Consider the following 18,521-nt stretch of genomic DNA (forward strand, 5'->3'; position numbering starts at 1 on the left):
TTTTGGGAGGAACCAGGGAGACTGCCAACAATGCACTCTCAGGCCCTTGATGGTTACTCGGGAGAAAGTGGCTGTGTTTGTCATCAGCTATCCCCCCGCCTTTTGTCTCTGCAGCTTTGGGTGGAGGAGAGGCTGCCATTGGCCCAGTCAGCTGACTATGGCACTAACCTGCAAACAGTGCAGCTGTTCATGAAGAAGAACCAGGTAAGTCCTGTCTCACCTGGTCAGTGCACCTGCCTCTCCCTGCCCCTACCTGGCTGGGGTATAGCCCAATTCTGACCTGCAGAAGGTCAGCCATAGCAGATTATTGCTCCTGTTAGGGACTTGGGGATCTGTAAACTGTATTTGAAGTCTCACTGCAAAAAGAGCAGAGAGAACTCTGGGAGGATCCCAGAAGAAGGAGAAATCATGGTACTTGGGGATTTGGGGCCATTCAGTCTCCATCAGGCTCAGGTGGGTGCAGGACCCTGGAGCCCCTGGCCTGGATTTAATGTGTTTTCACAGTCCTGAATTCAGTGGCTTCCCCAAGAGAAGCTGATAACTCCTGGGTTTTCTGCCCTAACACTGCCTTGTTATCTTTAAGAGCTGAGCTTGGAAAGTGTGCTGTCCTCAAGGTACATAGGCCCCACTTCTCCAGTGGGCAAAACCCCATTAGAAAGCTGCTGAATTTGGACTTAGAGTCCTAGAAGAAAACATCCAACTGCTGTTCAGCTCTCTTAGGCCAGACTGGGCCCTGGTCACAATCCTGGACATAGCAGATGCCAAGTACTTCCTCTGTGTCAGAGTAGCCGAGGGAACCTGAATCTTCAAGGAAGCCAGCTGGGTGGGGTCACAGTGGCTTCATGTCTGGTCAGGAGCTGGCCTCAGTCCCTTCTCTTGGGCAGAGAGTCCCTTTTCCTGCCTGGTCAGCTCTCTGGATCAACAAGGAGAGCCCAGGAACTTAGATCCCAGAAAAGAGCACTGTGTCCCAGAGTGTCACGTCAGTACTGCAACTCCTTGGGGAAGGAAGGTCACGGCACGGCAAGCACTCCCATCCTCCCAAATAACTGCAGCTGCCATCTGCTCCCAGACCACTGGAGCCCAGCCACTGTGCAAAGGCATGAACTGTATTCAGAGAGGTTTCTCCAAAGTTCCCCGGGAACCTTTGTTTCCCGTTGACATGATCTAATCACCAAGGCTCCAGTGGCCACATGCAAGGACTTGTGCTAGGGGATGGTAGAGATTCAGGCTCAGTTGATGCCACAGCCTTCAGTTATAGGAGGAAGGCTGATGGGAGAAAGTTCCCCGGGACCTCAGTTTCCTCAGTTGTGCAATGAGCCAGCTCTAGTCTTTCCAGCGCCGAAGACTTTTTAGTCTGTTGAGCCTCAGTAAGTATTAGCACCTAGAGGTTTCCACTCCCCTGGCCGGCAGCTGCTATTTCAGGAAAAGGGCAAGACAAATATGGATGGGGTTGCCCTAACCAAGAAGGGAAGGAAGCTCTTCAGAGACTGTGGCTGCCCTAGTAAAGACTATTTGGGTCTAGGCTGCTAAAGCACAAGCCCTTGTATCCCTTCCTCCCTGAAAACCCTCCATGGAAGGGGCTCTGACCTCAGTGCCCATTGGCCTGGGGGGCTTGTTCAACACAGTTGCTAGGCTTCACTGGGTGGTGGTGGGGGAGCCCAATGATTTGCATTTCTAGCTAGGCTCCAGATGCAGCAAGCTAGAGCCCCCACTTTGAGAACCACTGTTCTAGCAGCTGTCCGTTATAGCCAGAACACATTCTGCAAGGTGGCTGCACATTAAAAGTCACTTGGGGAACTTTTAAACATACAAATGCCAGGTCTCACCTCAGATTCACTGATTAGTATCTCTGTGAGTGGGGCCCCGGCTGCACCTGTTTTCCTGGAGTATTCAATGTGCTGCCAGGGTTAAGAGCCGTCGCCTCGCCTGGTCTAGTTTCTGCCTACCTCTAAATCACATCACTTGTCCCATTCAGCCCCCTTCACTAGCTCTTCTCTTCCAGCCCTTGTAGCATCACACAGTCCAGGCTCCTTTCCACCCCAGGGCCTTTGCGTGGACTCATATCTTGTGCTGGGAACACTCACCCCAAACCTTTGATTGCCTCCCTCTCACTGTTCATGGCTCCCTCCAAGGTCTTCTCCTCAGAAAGGCCCTTCCTGACTCTCCTAGCCAAAGGAGCCACCGTCACAGCCTGGCATCCCTTCTTCATTCCACTGTATATTTTCCCTGTAGCACCAAGGGAAGATGGCCCAGACTCCATTTATTTCCATGCTCACATCTGTTTCCTCTGTGAGACTAGGAACTTTAAGAGGGCACAGGTCTTCTTCATCTCTCCATTTAGTCCCTAGTCCCTAGAACAGGATCTAGTATGCACATACTACCTTAATAAATTGTGGAATGAGTGAAAACAGGAAGAAAGACATCATAGATACATACCCCAGAAAGACTAGAGGACAATTGCTTAAAAAGAGATAGAAATGCCTTTTTAAGGCACCAGGTAGCGGTCATAAGATCTCAGAGAAAGTAAAGAGGCCGACCAGAGTTGGCAACACGGGCTATTTGTATACAATTGCACAGCCCACAGAAAATCCTCAAAAATTAAGATTTTGAATATAAAGTACAAAAACGTATTTCACCAGGTTAGATACCTTGTGTTTCTTACTATTCTAGGATTTTTCTTTTCTTTTTTTTTTTGCATTTTTTCTTTTTTAAATAAATTTTTAGTTATGGATGGACATGATAACTTTATTTTTTATATTGATAAATAAGAATAATAATATTGACAAATAAAAATGGGGAAATGGTGCTGAGGATTGAACCCAGGGCCTCACACGTGCTAGGTAAGTGCTCCACCACTGAGCCACAACCCAAACCCCATAGTTTAACATTTTTCTTTTTCTTTGTTTCTTTTCTTTTTTTTTTTTTTGTACTGGTATTTGAACCCAGGGGTGCTTTACCACTGAGCTATATCCCCAGCAAACCCCACACTTTAAAAAAAAAAATCATTTTGAGACAGAGTATCACTAAGTTACGGAGGCTGGTCTAAACTTGCAATTCTCCTGACTCAGCCTCCCGGGCTACTGGGATTACAGGTGTGCACCACTGAGCCCAGTTTCATAAATATTTAAAGTGCTGGCAGTCACCGTTCTACCTCTGTGGACTCTCACCTCTGCCTTCTAGATGGATTTTAAAGGCATGGGGAAATGGCCTTTAAAAGAGAGAGAAGAAACAAGGAGTAAAGAGGCCAAGAATCTATAGGAGAAGCTATGACTTCAAGGACCCAGAAAGGATCCTGTAGGAGTGTCGGGGCCTCCTGAAGGCAAAGGTGACCCAGTCACCAGAGGCAGAGGAAAAGGCCATTTTGGTAACCAAAGGCTCAGAAAGGAAATAATACACTTTTTCACAAAGGTTTGATGAATAAAAATAGGGAAAAACAAAACCAAACCCCAAACTCTACACAGGGACAGCCACCAACTGTTCTTGTATCTGGAGCAAAAGCTGCTAAAAGAGGATGTCAGGTGGCCATTCCAAGATTGCTTTCCTTCCCTCCAGTGTGTACACCTAAGAGATCAAGCTCTGTTGAGCAGAGGTGGGGTATGGAGCAGTCGAGAGCCCAGGCTTTGGAATTGGGTGGGGCTCTGTTCCCTCCTGGCTCTGCCACTGGCTGCCAGCAAGTTCCTTCATTGCCATGTGCCAGTTCCCAAATGCTACCCTCAGAAAGCTATGAGGGTCGAAGGAGGAGGCACAGGTGTGTTTGGCGGCCTGCTGGCAGGTGGTCACGGGCAGTTTTAATTATCATCACCTGCTCTGCTTTAGCAGGTGGCAGAGAGAGGCCCACAGTGCCCTGGTCCTGCAGAAATGGGCTCCCATACGTGGTGGGAGGACTCTGCCCCTGAACCCTTCCTTATGGTCACAGACTCTGCAGAACGAGATCCTGGGCCACGCGCCGCGGGTGGAGGACGTGCTGCAGCGGGGACGGCAGCTCGTCGAGACGGCAGAGATGGACCTCCAGGACATTGAGGAACGCCTGGGGCACCTGCAAGACTCATGGGCAGCGCTGCGGGAGGCGGCGGCTGGGCGGCTGCAGCGCCTGCGGGATGCCCACGAGGCGCAGCAGTACTACCTGGACGCCGGGGAGGCCGAGGCCTGGATCAGCGAGCAGGAGCTCTACGTCTTCTCCGACGAGCCCCCCAAGGTCTTCTGGGCCAGGGGCTGCCAGCTGGGGTGCCCAGATGGACAGGAGCACTGGAGCGGGCAGTGAGCGGGGTGGAAAGAGTGGGGAGGCGGTGTACAGGGGACCCAGGCAATTTCCCTGCCTGTGGAGAGGGCTGGGCGAAGGGAAGGGTCTCTCAAAGCTGGGTTGAGTTAGGAAGTTTTCATGGGGACAGCAGCTTGGCAGTGGGCCTGTGAGGAAGGGCACGGAGCAGGTGAGAGCAGGTGAGCCAGAAAGGCAGCAGGTGGGCAGCAGGGGCAGGCACACGACTCTCTCCTCACTGGGCACCTCCAAACTCTGTGGCGCTGACCTCTGCTGCCTCCTAGGATGAAGAGGGTGCCATCGTGATGCTCAAGCGGCACTTGAGGCAGCAGCGCACCGTGGAGGAGTATGGGAGGAACATGAAGCAGCTGGCCAGCCGGGCCCAGAGCCTGCTGTCCGCGGGACACCCCGAGGGGTGCGTGTGTCTCCTGAAGTGACTCGGCAGGTCATGGGCATCAGGCCAGGAGCCCCACCAGCCAAAATCCCTCCAGGTCCAAGAAAGGAAAATCGGAACAGTGTTCCCAAATATAGAAGTTTCTGGACTGTGGATTGACCCAGTCCCATTTTATGCTTTGGTCTTGTGGGAGGGACTTCAACGTGGGCCACCTGAGGCCTGGTTTGCAAAAAAAAAAAAAAAAAAAAAAAATCAGAGAATGGAATAGCAAAACTATGCTTTGGTGACCTTAAAGCTGCAGTCTTTTGAAGAATTAGAATATGCTATGAGACACTGAAGACTAATTTTGCTTTTCTTTTTATGGTTCAGAAGGTACTTCTGGACCTCATAAAATCCTCAGCAGAATCCTATGTCAAAGCAAAAGTAGAAAATTACACCCGTCTGAACTGTTGAGTTGCAGGGATTCTGCATAAATTAGAACCCACTGACCAGACTCCTCAGGCTGCCCTAGTTATAGCCCTGTCCTCTGCTGTCTTTAGGGCATCCTCCACTGCATCCTTGGCAGCTACACAGCTCCCAGAGAACCCCAAGGACTGAGCCCCTGAAGAGCTAGGCAGGGGAACTGCTGCCAGAGCCCTCCCAGCACTGTCCCATCGACCTCCTGTGTACCTGAGAGCTTCCCAGAGGGAGGGCTACAGCAGCAAGTGTCACACCAGGATAGAACTCCATGACAGAGTCCTGCCCTCCCCTGAGGCACTGTGGCCAAATGGGTCATTCCTTCTCTCACCAACTCTTCCCCAAGAAAAACCACTATCACTTCCCTTAAGCTTCACTCCCCATCAGTCCATACTAGGGATCTAGGGAGGCGTAGGTCAGCTCCTCTGAGTCAGCTGCTCCAGGTTCTTGCTGGCCATCTTTAAGGGATTTCTTGGATTGAATTCCAGGGAACAGATAATCAGACTTCAGGGGCAAGTGGATAAGCAGTATGCGGGGCTGAAGGACATGGCAGAGGAACGCAGGCGGAAGCTGGAGAACATGTACCATCTGTTCCAGCTGAAGAGGGAGGCTGACGACCTGGAACAGTGGATTACAGAAAAGGAGATGGTGGCCTCGTCCCAAGAAATGGGGCAAGACTTTGACCACGTGACTGTGAGTACCACAACTCCTGCCTTCTCTGCAGTAGACACAGCCAGCCATGGTTCCAGACCTTCACGGTGCTCCTACCACTGCAGGGCATCGCAAAGGGATTCAGTCACACCAGGGTGAGGTGTGGCCAGCAGGCTCAGGCCGCCCTGGGGAAAGACTGAGAGTCAGGGTCAGATGGTCACAGTGGCCACCTAGCAGCATCTGCAGCTGAGAGCATGATGATACCCACCTGCCCCTGAGCTCCACTAACCCCATTTCTGTCGGCCCCATGTTTAGATGCTTCGGGACAAATTCCGAGACTTTGCCCGGGAGACTGGGGCCATCGGGCAGGAGCGGGTGGACAATGTGAATGCCATCATTGAGCGACTCATCGATGCAGGCCACAGCGAGGCGGCCACCATCGCCGAGTGGAAGGACGGGCTGAATGACATGTGGGCAGACCTGCTGGAGCTCATCGATACCCGCATGCAGCTGTTGGCGGCCTCCTATGACCTGCACCGCTACTTCTACACTGGGGTGGAGATCCTGGGCCTCATCGACGAGAAGCACCGCGAGCTGCCTGAGGATGTGGGGTTGGACGCCAGCACTGCTGAGTCCTTCCACCGGGTGCACACGGCCTTCGAGCGGGAGCTCCACTTGCTGGGAGTGCAGGTGCCCACAAGTGCCATCACCCACCTGGCTCCTGGAGGGGAACCTTCTAGAATGGGCACCTGGTGATTTCTCTTCCTTAGAGAACTAACAGCTCAAAACAGGGAGTAGTGGCTTTCAGATGCTTTTTAACTTCAGAAGTACTTTAAACTGAATTCTCACAAAAAAACCAATGCATAAAATACCTTATGCAATATTATTAGCTAATGCATAGTGCTCTTCTAGTACTGTTCTAAGCGATATATGCAGCACTGGATCCTCATAGCCCCCCTCTGAGTTACTAACATTGTCTGCATTTTGGAGAAGAGGAAAGCAAGGTGCAGGGAGCCAGTTAGTGGCCTGGGAACGTGCAGATACCCAGTGGAGCCAGGGCTGAGGCTTTGGTGCTCTGGCCATGGGCCCTACATACATAGTCCCCAGGCAGGCCAGTCTTTCCCGTGGGAGCTGGGGCGTTCCCAAGATCTGCTTTCTCAACACTCTTAATCACTGGGATATTTGCTGAGGCACCTCTGCAGATCCCTAGGGTTTTCCCAGAGCTTGGTGTGATAGAACAAGACAAAGGTGAGAGGCCCCAGCTGCCAAAGGTTCCCCAGGCCTCCACTGGCTATGCAGTCCCAGGCCAGCCCAGTGGGGTTCAGGGATGATACCAAGGTAGGTCGGGCTGGACCCCTGGTTCACCTGGAAGTAGACCTTTCAGAGATTTATCTGACAGAGAAGGTGGGACCTGGTGTGCAGCCATTGTGCTTGGTGGTACCAGAGTCCCTGAGACAGGTGTAGCCACACTGAGGTCTCAGGAATGGGAATTTGTTGTCCCTGAGAATCTGATGCAGCTCCTTCCTGAAGATGTGACAGTGGTTAAGAACAGGGGCCCAGGAGCACAGCTCTAACCTGGCTGTCCCTTTGACCAGGTAGTATGAGGGACCTGGGGCCATTTACTTGGCCTCGCTATGCCTTAGTTTCCTCACCTCAAAAGCAGGGATAATGAAATTCCCTTTCCATGGGATTGTTGCAAGGATGCAAAGTTAACATAAACTGTCTAGAATGGTGCCTGGTTCACACTTGCTCTCGTTATAGTACCTCTAAGGAGATCAAAGGGTATTGAGTTGCTGTCACTCCCAAATACTCATCAAATTCCTTGGATAGACAGAAGCGCCCAAGCAGGGATCCTTCTAGAGCATCTGCTGGGCAGAGGATGGAGTCTTCCTGTGGTGCTCTGGGGAGGAGACAAGAGACAGATGTCCTTCCAGTGCCAGGCCTGAGATGCCTGTGTTCAGGGAACAATGTCTGGTTTTGCCTGACCACAGGTACAGCAGTTCCAGGATGTGGCTACCCGCCTGCAGACGGCATACGCCGGGGAAAAGGCAGACGCCATCCAGAGCAAGGAACAGGAGGTATCTGCCGCTTGGCAGGCATTGCTCGATGCCTGTGCTGGGCGCCGGACTCAACTCGTGGACACGGCAGACAAGTTCCGCTTCTTCAGCATGGTCCGGGATCTGCTTTCCTGGATGGAGGGTATCATCCGGCAGATCGATACCCAGGAGAGGCCCAGGTAAGGGGGCATCCTCCATGATAGGTGAGGCTGGCAGACAAGGGTGCTGCCCAGGGCTCCTCCTCTCCTAAGGGGCATCTGAGGTAAATTCCTGAGTGGCTCAGGTTCTGCGAGGACTGACCATTTCAGAGTAAAGGGAGAAATTCAGCCTGTCCAGCAGGGACAGTGACCACTCTCAACTCGCACTTCCAAAGCTGGACATGTCCAAGACAGGTCCATGGGACCTTCCCCCGGTTCCAGCATATGGGTCCATTCTCCTAAAACTCAGGATGGAGCTGATTATCCCTGAGAGGTGGGGTCAGGCTCCTGAGCAGTGAGCACCAGTGAGCTCTGAGCTCTCCGCCCAGTTAGTGTCCATTTAGTAATTATTGATGACTCTCTGTCCCTCTGCCTGCAAGGCACCCACCTCAGTGGCCATACTGTTATTTTTAACATTTTTATTGAGATATAATTCACACACTACACTTCATCCATTTAAAGTGTTCCATTCAGTGGTATTTATCTATTCCTAGTTTTTGTTTTGTTTTGTTTTGTTTTGTTTTGTTTTTGATACCAGGGATTGAACCCAGGGGTGCTTAACCATTGAGCCACATCTCCAGCCCTTTTAAAAATATATTTTATTTAGAGATAGGATGTTGCTAAATTGCTTAGGGCTTCCCTAAGCTGCTGAGACTGGCTTTGAACTCGAGATCTTTCTGCCTCAGCTTCCTGAGCTGCTGGGATTTTAGGTGTGCATCACTGTGCTCAGCTATATATTCCTAGTTACACAACTATCAACTACAGTCCAGATTTTCATCACCCCTCACCACCAAATAAGCTCATCCCCATTAGTAGCCACTCACTTTGCCTCTTGCCCCAGATCCCTGGCAGCCACCACTTTCTATCTCCTTAGATTTGCCCATTCTGAACATTTTTCATAGAAATGGAATCACATAATATATTGTCTTTTGTGAATGGCTTCTTTCACTTAGTCTGTTTACAAGATTCATTTTTGTTGTACCATGAAGCAGTACCTCATTCCTTTTTTAAAAAAAAAAAAAATTTTGTTGATGAATACAGTACCTTTATTTCATTTCTTTTTCTTTTTCTGTGGTGCTGAGGATCCAACCCAGGGCTTCACACATGCTAGGCACGTGCTCTACCACTGAGCCACACCTCATTCCTTTCTATTGTTGAATAGTATTCCCTGGCTGCTTCTGGGGACCCATGCCCTGGCCACTAGCCACAGGAAGGCATTAGGACATCAGTGTTCCTGGTGGGGCTGGACTTCCTGGCCGAGCAGAGAGACAGGAGGGAGCTGGCCAGCCTCCCTGAATCAAGTGGGAGGCAGCCCCCCCCCCACTGCCAGAGTGACCCAGAGTTTCCTTCTTCCCCAACTGCCTCCCTGGCCCTGTCCTGCCCCCAGGGATGTGTCCTCCGTGGAACTGCTCTTGAAGTATCACCAGGGCATCAAGTCAGAGATCAACACCCGGGCCAAGAACTTCAGCACCTGCCTGGAGCTCGGGGAGTCCCTGCTACAGCGGCAACACCAGGCTTCAGAGGAGGTGAGCCCCTTCGTGTCCTTGTCCCCACTATTACTGGCCAGGCAGCGTCTTGGTAGGGCATTGGGGGAACTTCTGAGGAACTTATCTTTCACTTATGGAGCATCAGGTCTGCCTGTGGGTCAGGAATCAGAGCCACACCGAGCCTATTCTCCATCTTAAGGAGTTGGCCTCTCACTAGAGGAGAGCAGGCTCATCATCTACCCATCACCCATAGGTGCGCATGCTTAGAAGTCGATGACCCCATCTCATAGGCGAGGCATATTTAGGTATCTCAGTGAGGTTAAGTAACTGGCCCAAGACTGCACAGCTGACAAGTAGCAAGGCCAAGACTTGAAGCCAGGCCTGTGTGACCAAGCCTGGCATTCTCTGCAGCCATCTGTGCACTGCTTCAGAGAGAGGGAAGGGTTACCAAAGCCCATGCTTTTCTCCTTTCCTCTCTACAGATCCGGGAGAAACTGAAGCAGGTATTGATCAGGAGGCAGGAGATGAATGATAAATGGGTGACCCGAGATGATCGGCTCCACATGCGTGAGTGAAATGCAGGGCCTGGGGACCTGGGGGCAGGGCCTCACCCCTACTGGAGCAGAGGAAGGGAGGGTGGTGCTGTAATAGGGTGGCTTCGGGCTTCTGGTGACAGGGGACCAGGCAGAAAATCAAGCAGACTTGCTCTGGAAGCCTCCCTCCAGCAACCAGGTGCCCCACTCCCAGTCTACCCCGTGCTGGGCTGCTGTCTCTGCTGAGCTGTGGCTGGAGAGGCGCAGGGCGGCGCTCCCCTGTGCGCTGGGTATTTGCTCTAAGGAGCATCAGTCAGGGACTCCTTCCTCCAGTGGCTGGAGGCTGAGGAGAGGTGCAGAAACTCTCACCTCTCGGGTAGGAGCTGTGAGCCTGGTCCAGTCGCCGTGGCTCTTCATCCACAATGATGAGAGACAAAGGCCAGCAGGAGAATTAGGGCAGAAGACTGTTCCTCAAAGAGAGGCATCTAAACTGCATTTGGCTTCCAAAACAGTTTGTTTCAATTAATGTGTTTTCAAAATATGGCTATTAGGCTGGGTGCGGTGGTGCACCCCTATAATCCCAGCAGCTCAGGAGGCTGAGGTAGGAGGATCACAAGTTCAAAGCCAGCCTTAGCAACTTAGCAAGGCTCTAAGCAACTCAGTGAGACCCTATCTCTAAATAAAATACAAAATAGGGGATGTAGCTCAATGGTTGAGTGCCCCTGAGTTCAATCCCTGGTATATATATATATATATATATATATATATATATATATATATATATATATATTTATATATTTATATTTGTTGACGGAGATGGGGAAGGACCCCAGAGAGAGCATGGAGTGGCCTTGGGCAGGATTCAGAACTGAGCAAGATATTCATGGAGTTTAGGGACACCTGTGGCCCTTGTACCTGGCCACTGGCCACCTAGGTCCCTGCAGGAATGGACTATTGAATGCTAACAGGCCCCTGGGCCTTGCGGGTGGGTCTTTGGCTTGTTCTCTTGGCAGTGCTGGAGGTGTGCCAGTTCTCGAGGGACGCCTCTGTGGCCGAAGCATGGCTCATTGCCCAGGAGCCCTACCTGGCCAGCCGGGACTTTGGCCACACTGTGGACAGCGTAGAGAAGCTGATCAAGAGGCATGAGGCTTTTGAGAAGTCCACAGCCACCTGGGCAGAGCGCTTTGCTGCTCTGGAGAAGCCCACAACGGTGAGCTGGGACAGGCTGGAAGGCTGGGGAGGGCAGCAGCCTTGCCTTGTGGGCGGGGGTGTCCCAGAACTCTGGCCAGGTGTCAGGTGGAAGAGTGTGGGCAGGTGGAGAGGAAAGCCGGGCAGCAGACGTACTCACCTTTGAATGCCAGAGATGAAAAGGGGCATCTGGGAGGGAGAGGGGCAAACCCCAGGGTGTGCTGGGGCACAGGGCCCTGACTAGAGAGAGGTCACCTGATAACCCAGCTCTGCCCTGTGGCTACTCTGACCTTCACCCTTTCCTTCCCCAGCTTGAGCTTAAAGAACGCCAGACCCCAGAGAGACCTGCAGAGGAGCCCGGGTGAGTGGTGGCTGTGTGTCTGAGGAGCAGCGCTCTGTGAGAGGGGTGGGTGGGAAGGAGGAGGAGGAGCTTTTGATGGCAGCTGGGCATCTGAACCAGACACGCTTGACCCCGCCATCCTGGGCACCTGGTCAGTGAAACCCAGAGTGCATGGAGCTTGAAGCCACAATGTTCTGCTGCCCTCGTCACAGGTGACCCAAAGCCCTGCACAGGAAGGAAGGGGAGGCCAGCAGTGGCTGCCGCTGAGATAGGGCTTTCCCTCAGGGAGCCAGCCCCCCAACATCGCCCCCAGGGCTGTCTAACCTGGAACTTGTCCATTTCTGAAGCCTGTACTTCACTTTTCCCATCTATCAAGCCTCTGGGCGACTCCTTTCTGAGCACCTGGGGCTGATGGAAGTCTGGTGGGATGATGAGTGGCACACATGCCACATGTGCGCAGAGCGGACGGAAGCCAGGCCTCGGAGGGGGGCGCCGGCCTCAGTGAGGCACCTGTCATTAAAGAGAAGCTGTGTCTTCCGTAGGCCTCAAGAGGAGGAAGGCGAGACAGCAGGGGAGGCTCCCCGAGTCCCCCACCGTGCGGCGACTGAGAGAACATCCCCGGTCAGTTTCATGTCCCATCTGTCTAGTTCCTGGGAGTCGTTGCTGCCAGAGCCTCCTCATCCCTACTAGGCTCCTCCAGGGCAGAGGGCGAGAATGGGGCATGTGCCACCCTGCTCCCCAGGCCCTCCTCCTGCCCCTGTGTCCCCAGAAGCCTCATTCCGTCAGGTCTACTTTTACACTTAGGTTTTCTTAATTCTTAGAGTAATTCCCCTCCTCCTCCCAACCCAGAGGAAACTGACAGCCAGCCACTGACATGACTCTGTTAGTTTGGTTTTATCTAATATAATAAATTTTATTACATAAACTTATCACCATTTACATCTGGAGAAGCACTTTATACAGGGAGGATTCACTCTGTACACTTTCCTTTTTCCCATTCTCCTTCTGACTCCATACAACACACACACACACACACACACACCTGAGACATGAACCAGTAGACATCCCGTTCTGCCTGCCCACCCCACCCCCCGCAGGCATTTGGGCAATGAAGTGGGGATACCCACCCTTCCAGCAGATTCCTCCCTCTCACGCAGAGCTCTCTCCCTCTTTCTACTGACCTGGACCAGTGAGTTTGGATGTGGAGCTGGTTCTGAGGCAGACAGACTAGAAGGGTCCTGCAGGAGTGAGGGAGAATCCCAGGGCTTTGGGTATCAGGGGGACTAGCCCCAAAATTTGTAGAAAAGGAGGGTGTGATGGAGGCCTGGCTGGGGGAGGGGCTGGAAGGGCCCAAAGGGCCACTTTGGGGAGCAATGGGCTGAGAAGAGAGCAACAATCAGCATGAAACTTGCATGGCTTTTCTACTGTGTGGAGCTCTCATGGCATGTGGCTCTGGGGGTCAAGGGAGCAACAGATCCTTCAAGTGCCCAGGTGAGCTCGCCTGACTTCTGAGGGGGGACTAAGAAAGATTAGTATTCTTGGTGAAAATTTCTGGTACATGAACCACCCCAGAAGAATACACATACAACTTGCCGAACAAGCACAAGGACCTAGAAGGAGGTGGGGAGAAGAAACAAAGAAAAGAAAAATACATATAGTAATTCCTCCCTCTGCAGAATCTCTGTTAGGCTCGGATCTGAGCACCCTGCCTCCCCCAATCTCTCTCACTCACACACACACACACACACCAAACACACACATCTCCCTCTGCCTCCCTTCTAAGCTGTACCAGCCCATCATGCCCAGCAGAGGGCACTGCTGGGCTCTGCTGGAGGGCCTCTCTTGGGTGTCCCCTCTGAAGTGCCCAACATCTCTATGGCCGACCATGTTCCAGCCCCTTTTCCTAGCACCAGCCCCCATCGGAGGGAGAGAAAACTCTGGGGGCTGAAGTGGACTGTGGACACAGGCTGGGACTGTCCCTGCCTCCTGCTCCCACCTGCGCTTCTGCCCTGCATCCCTGTGTGTCTGCATGCCATGGTGTCCTGGTGTGCGGGCTCCTTCGTGACCACCTGAGCAATTCCACCATTGTCTGTGTCATATATGTTTGTGCAAATGTAATTACATGTGCATCAGAGCCTTCTCCATCCAGCACCTGAATGTCACTGGGTTGGGGGGGAATAAAACTTGCTTGGACCTGAGTGTCTCTTTGGGGGAAGATGAGTGAGCCCACATCTGAGACCCTTCCTGGAGAGCCAGCCACTCTGCCAGATGGGAAAACTGGCCCTTGCCTGGTTCCAGAAAGAAACCAGACGGTGAATCAAATGAACACAAGGCCAGAGGCCTCCTGGAAACCGATTTCCTGCTGCTTCTCCTTTCTGAGCATTTAAGTTTTCATGAGGATCCACAAAATACAGAGGGAAGGGCTAACACCCAGTCCGTCAGTCTCTGGCATGAGAGAGACAGGAGGATGGAGAACCACCAATCCAGCCTCGCAAGGCTCCTCACAAAGCCAGCTGCTGACTCCTCCAGCCTCCCCCGTTCCTGCCCTTTACAGAACCTCTGGCCCATCCCAGGAAGGTTCGGCTTCCTCTCTGGGACAGGCCTGGGGTCCAGTGGCTCTCCTGCTGGTCTTGTGTGTGCAGTGTGGCGTTGGTGCCCTCTAGAGTAGATACGTGTTGCTTCATGTAAAACCCCTTACTAGTGCATGTTGCTTCCTGCTGCGGGGCCGCTGGGAGTGGCCCAGGCACCCTTGCCCTGTCCAGACAGGCACACACTCCAGTCCACCTCTTCCCCGGGGGTGCATGCGCACACATGTGTACACGCAGTGTCTGAGCTGCCATGCCATCACTGCAGTAACGCTGGCTCCCCTCACCTCTGGCCTCTCCACGTTAGTGCACGTCCTGGGTAAAAGCAACCCCTTCCTACAGGTAAGCGTGTGCAAGGCCACACAGAAGAAACACTAACCAAAGACAAAATCTACGACGGAGTGCACATCAGGGCATCTGGGTTCTAGTCCATTCTGCTGGAAACTTGCCCCTGGTTTTAGATAATGACCCTGAGTCCCTTGCCCTTATAAAGTCCTCTCTGTGGGATTACAGAAAGTCCAAAATGTTCCTTTATGTCAGCATTGTAGCAATTCAAGGGAGGGGCTGGGGAGGTGGTTTTCCCACGTTCCCGTGGTCTCGTTCTTAGCTCTAAGGTACCTGGTTTGTTTATCAGGCACCAGCCAGTGCCAGGCCGGGACGGGGAAGAAGAGCTAAAGGGCCAGGGTGTTTGTCTTTTCTCCTGTTTGGGGAAGAGAGACCAGGTCAGACCTTTGCTGCTGCCAAGGACACAGCCCTGAAGGGGACCTGCTGGCTTTTCTGTGCCTATGGCAGCAGCGAGCAGGCAGACCTGCCTAGGCCTGGTGCATGAGAGCCTCTGGTCAGGGTCACCTCACCCCACACCCTCTGCCCATGCAAACCCCCTTCACCTGGGTGGGTACATGGCCCTGAATAGGGCTGGAGTGTCCCTCAACTTCCAGGCTCCAGATGCCTCAGACTCCCCAATGTAACATTGGTGGCAACATGTTCTTTTCTCCTGGGAGGGAAAGAGACAATTTCCATGGTGTTGGAGAGAATGGGAGTGCCCCTAGACTAAAGGGTCCCCAAGCCCCAGGACATAGTCCTACACACTGCCTCTTTCCTGGCTTGGGGGTGGAAAGAAGGACCTGCTCTAGGAATTCACCTTCCAGCGCTGTGAAAATGTAACATCCTTCACAGGGATTGGTGCCCCCAAGGGCTGTGACAAGAAAGGATTTCCTTCATTGTTTGGGGACAATCATACCCTGACTGTCCCCAAGCTTCTGGGATAGTCGGGTCTGCACTACAGGGGGAACCCTGAGACATAAGACCACTGCAAAGAGCAGCTGCCCAGGTGCCCTTCACGATCAACCTTCAGGAAGTTGTCAAGGAAAACTGACCCAAGGGCAGCTCACAGATGCCACTCTTTCGAGTGGGCCTCCCTGCAGAGGGGCAGTGAGCATCCCATCAGGGCTGAACATACAGAGTCAGAATTCCTGCGTCCCTTGTCTCCCTTCCATGGTCTCTTTGGGAAAGTAGCTGCCCTTGTGAAGGTGTGGGGCAGCGTTGCAGGGCCTAGCTGGCCCCAGCTTCCATCACCCTCTTAGCAACCTGTGAAACTCCCCCAGCAGCAGCCTCCCCTCAGCTCTGACGCCTTTGGGTGGAAGCCATGTGGGTGTGGAGACAGCGGCTGTGTTTCTTGCCCAAACAAGCTTCCCCAGGCTTTCCCTCCTCCCCCTTAAGAGCAGTTTTTTTCAGACATTTTGCAGTGAATGCAAATCCTATGTTTGTTGGAAATGGGCGGGCCTAGCCTGGAAAGAAGGTCAACTTGCCCCCAAACCTGGGCGTGGCCCTGTCTCCCTAGGATGCCTGAGTCAGCATGGCAGGGGTGTGTCTGCCTGCAGCCTGGCCGTGGCTCCTGAACATCTGCCCACTGCCGGCTGTGCCCAGCTCTCTGCTATGGTCAGACGCCCTCTTCCTGGCCCCTCTGCCTAAGAAGAACTTCCGCTCTTCCTAAGTTCTTTCAGGCTGTCTCAGAGCATCTCAGATACTGGTAGACTCAGGATGAGACTCAGTTGGAGGTGTCTCAGAAAGGGTTTTGAAGTTGGCAACTTGACCATTGGGTAGTCGATCTGGATGCAGGGGCTGGTATCTTCTCTCTGTCATTCTAATGCTCTGGATCACCAAGAGAGAGCAGCCACCAGCTCCTCCAGGATGGTGACCCAAAGAGACCACACAGGTGGTGGGCAAGGTGGAGAGCCCCAAAGAAGCCTGTTTCCCTCTCAGTTCCTGGTGGCAGTGGACCAGGTCTCTCTCCTAGGGTCTAGGGAAGCCTAAACTGCCATTGCCCTGTCCCCTCACTCTCTTTACCTGGTGGCCTTCTCTGCATCCCTCCCTTCCTGGCATCTTGCCCAAGCTCCTTAGTTGCCATCTTGGTCAGGCAGCTTGAGCCATTGAGCTGCTCTGCTCACCCTGCCCAGCCTGCTATCCAGGGGATCACTCCCACTGTCACCAGCCTCTATTTCTTCCGGGTTCCTTCTTCCTGTTCAGCCACAGACTTCTTTCTTATTTGAGCATTTGTCTCTGCCTATCTGAAGTTGCCACCTCTTCATCTTTGGCTGGTTTCAAGTCAGCACACCATTTATTTATTTATTTTCTTGCAAACAGTTGTCTTCTGAACAGCCTTCCTAACCCATCTAGATGGCCCTTCTCATCCAAGGCACAGGAGTCGAAGCATCAGACACTGGGGAGGGTAAACATTCTCAGCTGCAGAGTTCTAGCTCTGCCCACCCTACTCTCACCCCATGCCATTTAGTTACCTAAGGCATCTAGCAGTGGGTCTCCTCTGTCTCCAAGCTCCTCTTCCAGCCCCTTCCAGTGTATCCCTAACACAATCAGCAGCCTCAACAGACCAGTCTTGTGTCTTACCTAAGCTGGGCACATTTCATCTAGGCTGTGAACCCCATTGGATAGGAGGCTTCCTCTGGAGTGGTGGTGCTGGCTTCTACCTCTTACAGCAGGCCTTGTGGGGAAAGCATAGAGTTTGGGGCCTACATCCTCTACTTTCCATCACAAGATATATGTGTGGACAAGCTACTCATTAGCTCTGACCCTGGTTCCCCTCATCTGAAAACAGGGGTTCCAATGGTACCTGCCTTGCAGAAGCATTGCAAGACTTGGAAGACAGAATTTAGGTAGAACACCTGGTGATCACTTGGCAGATGATATTTTAAATTCCTTCATCTCTTAAAACGCACACACACACTCTATATGAATTCTAACATTACCAAGTTCTTTCCCAAGCCAGCCTTCAGGGAGCCTCCCCATCCTTGAGACCCCTCTACACACACTCTAGGCTCATCATATATCATCCTATGGTAGGCTTCTGAGGTACATCCTCATGCCCTGGCTTATACCTTCCATTGTTACCTTTAGAATATCCTATCACCCATGTAACTTTGCTTGCAAGCATATCTGAATTCACTGGGCATCTTTGGAACTTGGGAAAGAGCCAGGTGATCCGGGCATGGTGAGTGTTGATTGTGTGTAGTTCCCTTCGCCACCTGCTGGCTGATCTTGGAACTACACCCTCAGCTCCTTAGTCCAAAGACTCATCCTGCCCATCCGGTTTGAAAATCCTCTGTGGAGGAAATCCCCCACACCAAGCCAACTTCCTAGCAAGGCAGGGCTCCAAAAAGTCAAGTTTATATGATTCTTACTTGACTCTGAAAATCTCCACCAAGACTTTGAGTCAGCCTTCCCTCCCATCAGAAACCTGGGACCTCTCCCTCTTTGACCTCAATCCTGTGACAGCCAGCAAGGCTTTCCTGACATATCCTTCCTTCCCCTAATGTCCCTCAACCAGCCACAAATGTTGCCTGTCTCCTGCTCTCCTCTGATGTGGTCCCAATATCTGGCACACCTTCCTAATGACTGAGGGCAATGGCAGTAGGTCTTGTACCTCAGAGCAGAGGATGGAAGGGATCCCAGACCACCTCCTGTCCGTCGGCACAACCTGCCTGTCATCACAACCACACCTCAGCAGCATGGGTAGCCAGCTCTGAGCCTGGCCAGTGTCCTCTTCTCCTGGCACTCTCTAACCAAATTCCTCCGGGAATAGCATGCTTCCAGGGATGGCAAGAGAACTGTCACCTCTTCCCAGGGCAAGAATGGCCCCTCCACCCAAACCATCCACCAGCCTAACCCCAGGTCTCCCTGTTGATATGGAGCTCATTGCTTAAATGGGAAGTCCTTGCCAGACTCTGCCTTAGCCTCAAACTCACTCTGCAGCAGGTTTGGAGCCTGGGCCACAAGTGGGTCTCTGCCCAGCCACTTGGTCCCCCCCATTCCCTGACCATCCTGTATGCCAGTACCAACTGTCCTGTGCTACACCCTTTCAGAT

General features: G+C 52.6%; 1 protein-coding gene across 1 annotated transcript in view; it reads left to right on the plus strand.

Moving 5' to 3' along the window:
* Sptb (spectrin beta, erythrocytic) overlaps positions 1 to 18,521 on the plus strand; it is a 69,272-nt gene that overhangs the window by 40,125 nt on the left and 10,626 nt on the right. Inside the window, exons 21-31 of the mRNA XM_076850353.2 lie at positions 115 to 204; positions 3,917 to 4,195; positions 4,540 to 4,670; positions 5,594 to 5,798; positions 6,072 to 6,446; positions 7,748 to 7,992; positions 9,398 to 9,536; positions 9,980 to 10,064; positions 11,044 to 11,240; positions 11,530 to 11,579; positions 12,101 to 12,179. Of these exons, the coding sequence (XP_076706468.1) occupies positions 115 to 204; positions 3,917 to 4,195; positions 4,540 to 4,670; positions 5,594 to 5,798; positions 6,072 to 6,446; positions 7,748 to 7,992; positions 9,398 to 9,536; positions 9,980 to 10,064; positions 11,044 to 11,240; positions 11,530 to 11,579; positions 12,101 to 12,179 (1,875 nt within the window). The remainder of the gene's footprint in view (positions 1 to 114; positions 205 to 3,916; positions 4,196 to 4,539; positions 4,671 to 5,593; positions 5,799 to 6,071; positions 6,447 to 7,747; positions 7,993 to 9,397; positions 9,537 to 9,979; positions 10,065 to 11,043; positions 11,241 to 11,529; positions 11,580 to 12,100; positions 12,180 to 18,521) is intronic.

Source organism: Callospermophilus lateralis, chromosome 3 (assembly GCF_048772815.1).
Source record: "Callospermophilus lateralis isolate mCalLat2 chromosome 3, mCalLat2.hap1, whole genome shotgun sequence".
NCBI lineage: Eukaryota > Metazoa > Chordata > Mammalia > Rodentia > Sciuridae > Callospermophilus > Callospermophilus lateralis.